This window comes from Eleutherodactylus coqui, chromosome 4 (genome assembly GCF_035609145.1).
Source record: "Eleutherodactylus coqui strain aEleCoq1 chromosome 4, aEleCoq1.hap1, whole genome shotgun sequence".
NCBI lineage: Eukaryota > Metazoa > Chordata > Amphibia > Anura > Eleutherodactylidae > Eleutherodactylus > Eleutherodactylus coqui.
In genome coordinates, this window is record NC_089840.1 from 53671513 (window position 1) to 53680200 (window position 8688).

The 8688-nt window shown below is 41.3% G+C and overlaps 1 protein-coding gene across 1 annotated transcript in view; it reads left to right on the forward strand.

The window, feature by feature from the left end:
• CASQ2 (calsequestrin 2) overlaps nucleotides 1-8688 on the forward strand; it is a 28425-nt gene extending 19737 nt beyond the window's left edge. The window contains exons 8-11 of the mRNA XM_066599424.1: nucleotides 4466-4520; nucleotides 6153-6253; nucleotides 7089-7163; nucleotides 8144-8688. Coding sequence (XP_066455521.1) covers nucleotides 4466-4520; nucleotides 6153-6253; nucleotides 7089-7163; nucleotides 8144-8386 — 474 coding nt within the window. The 3' untranslated portion in view covers nucleotides 8387-8688. The remainder of the gene's footprint in view (nucleotides 1-4465; nucleotides 4521-6152; nucleotides 6254-7088; nucleotides 7164-8143) is intronic.

The following is an 8688-nucleotide window of genomic DNA, read 5'->3' on the forward strand; positions in this document are numbered from 1 at the left end:
GTGGAGGAGCATACAAAGAGGCAGGGTTACTAATGCTGTCCAAAAGTTAGACAGTGCTACCTAATGGTGCTCTTAGATGCAGCGAGAAATCATTCACCCGAATGAGCAAACAATGTCGCAGTTTGCTCATTCGCTTGAGCATGCAGTTTAAACACGCAGATAGACCTTTCAGCTCATTGCACCAATTAATGGGAAGGACTGAGCGAGCGCTGTTTAAACCGAACGAATAGTGAGCAAGCCAACAACGATTTTTATGCTTCCATGAAACGAACGATAAGCAAATGAATTATCATTCATTGTTTAATCGCTGACTGTGTTTATACGGAATGATTACCATTTAAATTTGAACGATCCACCGATTTTTTGGGGTGGACGATAATTATTGTTCCGTGTAAAAGCACCTGAAGACAGAAAGTCTTAAAATATGCCAGTTTCATCACAGCTACTCATACTAGATAGTAATGCTGGGTTCGCACGGGGCAGAACTGCTGCGGAATTTCTGGATGAACCCTCCACACAGAAATTCCGCAGCATTTTTAAAACCGAGACTAACCAGCAAAGTGGATGAGATTTTGCAAAAATCTCGTTCCCACGCTGCCAGCAGTCTGCTGTGGACAAGCCACACGGAAATTGACATGCGCCATGGAATTCAAATCCGTGGCATGTCAATTTTTTAACGTTGTTTCCACTGTCGTCTTGCTTCTCTCTATGGAGATTTCCACAGGAGAAAAAAGCTGTTTTAAATCCCGCGCCAAACTTCCACCACGGAAATCTTGTGGAGTTTCCGTCTGGTTCCACTGCGGACATTCCGTGAAATTTCTGCCTAGTGTGAACCCAGCCTAAGGCAACCTGCAGGCGGCCGGGTCGGATTCCCCTGCAAGAATTCTCGCAGCGGGATCCGACCTGTGCCCCTGCAGTGGCTACTGCGGCTCACCTGCTCCCACGTGTCCCAGCTCTGCTATGTGACAGGTTCCACCCCTGTGCAGGAGGCCCAAGTCTGTCGAATTTTTAAACTGTCCAGTGTAAATCTAAACCAACCAAGGGCTCATTCACAGAGAGTATTTGCGCCGCACATTACATGTAATATTTGTGCACCAAATATGCAGTAACTAGAAGCCATTGATTTCAATGGGTTCGTTCACGTTTGCATATTTTTTACGCAATTTACAATCCTGTAAACAAATAGGTACCATATCCTATCTTGGTGCATATTATGACCTATATAAGCCTATTGAAGTCAATAGTCTTGCGTAAATATGTGTGAAAACCTGCGTATTTGCTGCGTATTTACATACATAATCAGTGCGATTCAAATGCGAATCAATGCGTAATGATTTTAATCAGTTATAATAAATGTTAAGTTTTAGGTTCATTTCTGAGATTTGACTACTTCTGTGAATTCTAATAGTTGGCTTAGTTTACACCAAAAATTGTAGCAAACTTTTTGATGGAATTTACTACAAATTGGAACAGTTTTTGGTGCAATTTAGGCCATGCCTCCTTTTCACAAAGCCCCCCCCCCTCCTTTTTTTCATCTGGTGAGATGTAGAAAGCGTCAGAAAGTATCTAAAACCACATAGAATGTGATGCAAAGCATGGAAGACGATTTTCAGGTGCAAAAGATTGCGCCATTTTCTCTATATACCAACAGATATTGTTTATACACAGCAGCACATGGCAACACAATCACAATTATTACACCGGTAATATGTGCTGCAAAATGTCAGCAAGGTATTGATGTATACAAACACAAACTGCCTATTGATACATGAGCCCCCATTATTTATATATAGACATGTTCCTCATTATTGGTACATGACCTTCTCATTGATACATGATGCGTCACCTCCACTATTGATACACAATGCCCATTATTGATATATGTGCCCTAATCTACTCTTGATATAAGGACATGCTCCCCTTTATTGGTGTATGACCCCGACTATTGATACATGATCACCACTATTTATAGTAATATAACTGATAAAGTTGAAAAACATACAGGTCCATCAAGTCAATCTATTACCCTAGAGCTTCGATCCAGAGGAAGGCATAACCACCCCCTCTCCCCATGTATAGACAAAGTCCCTGTTATTGATCCATAACCCTCACTATTGATATACAAGCGTGATCCCCATTACTGATACATGACCCTACATTATTAATACATGATCAACACTACTGATACATGAACCACACTATAGATATAGGCATGATCCCCGCTATTCATATATGGACATGATCCTCCTCTAGTGATATTTGACCCCCACTATTGATACTTGACCCCACTATTACTCCAAGACTCCCACTCTGCATGGACATGATGCCCATTATTTGCTACATATAACCTTACTATTGATATATGGACATGCGCCCCTTTATTGGTGTATGACCACCATTATTGATATATGATCCTCACTGTATGTAATAACATAATGATGTTCAAAAAGACATAGGTCTATCAAGTTCAACCTATAATCCCACCGTATTGATCCACAGTATGGGATTATTTAGTGAATAATTGAGCAGGTTCTTTGACCCGATGACCCTGGAGGGCTCTTCCAACTCTACCATTCTATGATTCTACACCCTCCCATCATATGTAGACACGATCCCCGTTATTGATACATAACGCCCACTATTCATGTATACAAACATGAACTCCTTATTGATACTTGAACCTACGATGCAATCAAAGAGATTTCACCCAGTTAACAGAGTTTGAGTGGGGGCTCATTATTGGAAACCGAGAAGCTGGATGGTCGTGTCAACAAATTGTCCGATACCTGGGCTGTTCTGTGAGGGCACGCACACAAGGAGACCGGGCTCAGGACAACCTTGACAGACCACCAGTAGAGAAGATTGTCTGATTGTCCAACATGTACAAGCAGCTTCAACTGTTTCATTGTCCACCATCCAGAGACAGGTGGTGCCACCGTTACAGGCTCCTGTGTCTATCTGAACCATTTCCAGTTGCTTTGCTGAAGGACATTTCATCTCACAGCGCCCATTACATGTTCTGCCTTTGACACCCACCATCACATCCATTTGCAGTGATGTCATGAGCAACAAAACTGAAATGCTATGGAGTAGAACCAGGTTATCTTTAACTACAAATCCAGGTTTAGTTTGGGCACTCATAATGGCCGCGTTCGTGGCTGGAGATATCGGGGTGAGCTCCTCAATCCTGCTTTTGCTGTGGAGAGGCACACTGCCCTTACTAGTGGTGTGATGGTCTGGGGGGCCATCGCATACGACAGTTTGCCCCCCCTATAGTGGTACGAGGGATAATGACAGCTCAGCGATATGTTCAGGATATCCTGCAGCCACGTGTTCCTCTCATGGCGGCTTCCAAGAGGCATTTTCCAGCAGGATAATGCTGGGCCGCACACAACAAGGGGGTCACAGGAATGTCTCAACAACATTACCATACCTCCATGGCTGCCCGGTTGCCAGACTTATCACCAATAGAACATGAATGGGAACATCTGGGATGCCAACTTCGACAGTCTAGGAGTTTGCATAATCTAGAGGCTCAGTTTCATCAAATGTGGACCGGTATGCCGCAAAATACCATATGAAACCTGTATACCTCCATGCCCACCCTTATTTATTATTTTAAGGGGGTTAATTTACATGGTTGTTAGAAAGGTCGCAGCATGTCCTATTCCTAAGCAATTCTGTTCAAGAATTGCCCATTCTTCCCTATAAAGGCAAAAGAAATTGAATCGCACTCACATGTAAATGCGAGTTTCATGCATCTACAGGGTGGAGCTGACACCACCACATTCTTATGAAGGCTGTCCAACATAAAATCTATCTATGTTGCCTGTAGCAACCAATCACAGTGCAGCTTTCATTTCTTATACTGCTGAGGTAAAAAGAAAGCTCTGCTGTGATTGGTTGCTATGGGCAACAAAGACTTTCTTTAAGACAGCTCTCATAAGCTGTGGTGCCAGGCTAATTTTTTGGGGCCAACCCTGTAGAACAAACTTCATGCCTCACATCATCTACATCCACACAGGCGGCACGGAGCCGCCTCTCTCAATCAAATACACAAGTGTACATATTAAAATGTATACTTTGTCATCAGTCACCTGCTGATGTTCCATGTCGGCTTCACGAAGTGACAAAACCTTATGTCCTGTGAAATCCTGGTATGTCCTCTATTATATAATAGCGAACAGGAGTGCCGGGATGCATAAGCAAAGAAAATGAGACAACAAAGGGACCTCCACATTGGTTTGCTCTGGGTATTTCCTGTATTCAAAGCAGCTGACGCCTCTACAGTATAACTATTATTCCTAATTCCACTGAATAACTTTCCTGAACATGGAGATTTATATATATATATATATATATATATATATATATATATATATATCCCTGTTTCTTGTACTGTATCATACACACCTGGCATTCTAGGTGACAGTCAGTATTACCAGTTTTCCTGGTTTTGTTACAGGAGGATGATCTGGATGGTATTCACATTGTGGCTTTTGCCGAGGAGGAAGACCCAGGTGAGAAACATTACTATAAGGGTGCGGGCAGACGAGCGTAGGCGTATTTACGTTCGCACGAGCGCAACGTATAATCGCCCGAGCGATCGTTTTTCACCGATCACGACCAGAGCTAGAAAGTGTATTTTCATTTGTTCCTACTTTGCAAACGGTCTTTTCGGCGATCGAATATGCATTGGCGCGTATTTCGGTCGCATATGTTCCGTTTTTTTTCGAATTGCCGTTTTTACGCGCCGTAAAATCGCCCATGTGAACGAATACATTCGAAACCATTGCCTCAGATGGTCACGTATATACGTTTGGTCGCAAAAACGCGCCGTTTATGCGCTCGTCTGCCCGCACCCTAAAACTGATGGTGAGAAGAGTAGTGGTGATGACAATGAGAAAAGTGGTTGTGGTGATGGTGGTAGGAATGGTGATAATGAAAGGAGTAGTTGTGGTGCTAGTTGTAGAAATGGTGATGATGATGATGATGAGAAGAGAGGGTGGTGGTGGTGATGATGGTGAGAAGACTGGATATGATGATAAAAGTGGTTGTGGTGATGGTGCTGGGGTGGTGAAGATAAGAGTTGTGGTGATGGTGGTAGGGGTGGTGATGATAAGAGTTGTGGTGATGGTGGTAGAAATGGTGATGAAGAGAAGAGTGGTTGTAGTGATGGTGGTTGGAATGGTGATGATGATAAGATTAGTTGTGGTGATGGTAATAAGAATGGTGATGATGATGAGAAGAGTGGTTGTGGTAATGGTGGTGATGATCATGAGAAGAGTAGAGGTGATGATAAAGTGGTTGTGGTGATGGTGGTAGGAATGATTATATAAGAGTTGTGATGATGGTGGTAGGAACGGTGATGATGATAAGAGTAGTTGTGGTGATGGTGGTGGTAATGATGATGAGAAGAGAGGTTGTGTTAATGGTGGTGGTTTTGATGATAAGAGTGGGGATGATGATAAGAGTGTTTGTAGTGAGAGTGGTAGGAATGGTGATGATGATAAGATTAGTTGTGGTGATGGTAGTAAGAATGGTGGTGGTGATGATGATGATGATGATAAGAGTGGAGGTGATGATTAAAGTGGTTGTGGTGATGGTGGTAGAAATGGTGATGATGATAAGATTAGTTGTGATGGTAGTAAGAATGGTGGTGGTAATGATGACAAGAAGAGTGGTTGTGGTGATGGTGATGGTAGTGGTGATGATAAGAATGGTGGTGATAATGACGCTTGGCAGTGTTATAGTGATCTAATTTGATGATGTGGTAATAAGTCATGCAATGAGGAGGATGATCATTGATGTGCTGAAGAAGGTGATAATAAGTAATGTGATAATGAGATAAATAAGTCAAATGGTGTGGATGATGACAAATAATGTGATAAGAAGATTAATAGTTGATAAACGTCTTGTAAGAAGGAGGGTGATAAGTCATATGATACGGTAGGTGATGTTCTAATGAAGATGAGAAGTAAAGTGATGATGAGAGTGATGATAAGTAATGTATTGATTTGGGTGATAATAAAGCATGTGATAATGAATTGTGATGATAAGAATGATAAGAGATGTAATAATGATGAGAATGGTCATGTTTTCTGATTATTACCTCCTCTCCTGTGTTTTTCTGCTCCTGGACTCTACCTCAGATGGTTATGAATTCCTCCAGATCCTTAAAGAAGTTGCCAGAGAAAACACAGAGAACCCTGAGCTGAGCATCGTCTGGATAGATCCTGATGATTTCCCTCTGGTAACACTATTATTACTGTGTTCTATCTTTAGATGGTAGTAAGTATAATGATGTTACAGACACAAGATCCATCATCATTTGGGCCATTGTATATTGGAAAATACATTGAGTCTAATGCTTTTCACTCACAATCTATAAACCTAACCAAACTACAGTTACTACATGCATAATTGACTAACCCAAGTTTGCATGTTTATTTCAATATGGAGAAGGAGAAAACCTTCTGGCAGACCCCTCCGTCCCCTCCAGATTCCTTTCCCACCCTCTCCAAATTCCTCTGTCCCCTCTTCTAGACCCCTCTGTCTTCCTCCAGACCCTTATGTCCACTTCAGACTCTTCTATCTCTTTACAGCTTAAAGCCTCGTTCACACGGGCACAAATAAGCTGCGTATTATGCGCATATTTTTACATATGTAATACATAGTCAATAGAACCCATTGATTTTCGGTCGCGTGAAAAAAATGTAGCATTTAATTTTTTGTCCGTGTTACGAACTGAAATGGGCCATAGAAGTGAACGAACTGAGTAAATACGCAGTAAATATGCCTGAAACATACGTATTCACTGCGTATTTTCGCCTAAAGACAATAGTCCCTTCTTGCGTTTATTTTGGCATGTAAGTATGCAACACTTACACGTGCAAAAAGAGATCACAAGAAGGACTGAAATACGCCCTGAATAGGCAATTTTTAGTCCATGAATACATGCATAATAAGCTGCATATTCACGGAAAATATTCTACAGCGGTGTGAATGAGCCATAAGGCCTAATGATACTTTACTTACCCCTGCGCTCTGTATGACCTCATCAATAATCTGCACTCTCTGCCCCACAGCTGGTGACATACTGGGAAAAGACCTTCCACATCGACCTATTCAGGCCACAGATCGGAGTCGTTAATGTGACAGATGTGAGTAGTAAGCATGAATGATATACAGTGTGCACCCATACAGCTTGGATAGTTACACTTTATTACCCCAGCCATATACTCCTATTACTTCATACTCCTCCTATTACTTTATATAACTCTTTCTACTACTCAGTACAGTCCCTTCACTCCATATAAGTCTTCACATTACTCCATATAACTCCTCCCACTATTCCATATAATTCCACACAATACTCCATATAACTTCTTCTATTATTCTACATTACTCATAATTTTTTTTCATATTACTCATTCTACCTTGCACATTACTTCATATAACTCCTCCTATTACTCTTCTAGCCCCTCCCATTAATGCATATAGCCCCTCCTATTATTCCATATAATCCCTCCCTTTATTCATATAACTTCTCCCGTTGGTCTATATAAACTCTGTGTGGCGCAGAGTGCTAAGGCAGGAGAAATGCAGTCCTAAGCTCTCACTCACGACCTGAAGGTTGTGAGTTCACTCCCTGCATGGTTCAGGTAGCTAGCTCAAGGTTGATCCATCCTTCTGAGGTTGGTAAAATGATTACCAGCTTGGTGAGGGGTAATACATAAATTACTTGAAAGCGCTGCAGAATAAGTTGGTGCTAGACAAATAACTAGATTTTTATATATATATAAACTCTCTTATTACTCAATATAACTCCTATTATTTTATAGAGTTTTTCCCATTATTTCATAGAATTCCTCCTCTGTATGTAACTCATTGTTTTACTCCATACAAGTTTCCTTGCTGCTCCTGATACTTCTTATGATTATAATCAATCCTACTGAAGGCAATAAATAGTAACTACACTTCCATCTCTCCCATGTATCATGACCATAGTGTTTTCATCTGGGCTCTATGTCCTATTTATATGACACATGCGGCCATTTAACAGCCCAGTGCATAGCTCAGGTTGCTAGGTTTCTTCTCAGCTGGAATGTTTTACATAAAACCTTCTTTCCTGTTTTTGCAGGCGGACAGTGTGTGGATGGAAATGGAAGACGCTGAAGATTTGCCATCACCGTCCGAGCTGGAACAGTGGATTGAAGATGTATTATCTGGGAAGATTAACACGGAAGATGATGATGACGATGACGACGATGATGATGACGACGATGATGATGATGATGATGATGATGACGACGATGATGATGATGATAATGATGACGACGATGACCATGATGATGATGATGACAATGATGACGACGATGATTAAAACAGAAGACTTTCCAGAAGCCAACTAGACATTACAGTCCTATAATGTTCAACACAGGAGCGCACGTGTTCTGGTATCATATTTTATTTATTGTTATGCTCACACAGGACAATCATATAGAATTTTGGTAAAAAGTTTTATTCAATTGAACACAACTAGGCTACAATCCTGAGTCTGGAACCAGAACCAGGAGCCACATGTCACCAGTCCATGTCCTTTCTCAGAAAGAAGCTCTCTAAATCTTCTAAAAGAAATGATTAAAATAATCAATAAATATTCAGTGGAGAGGAGACTCCACATTA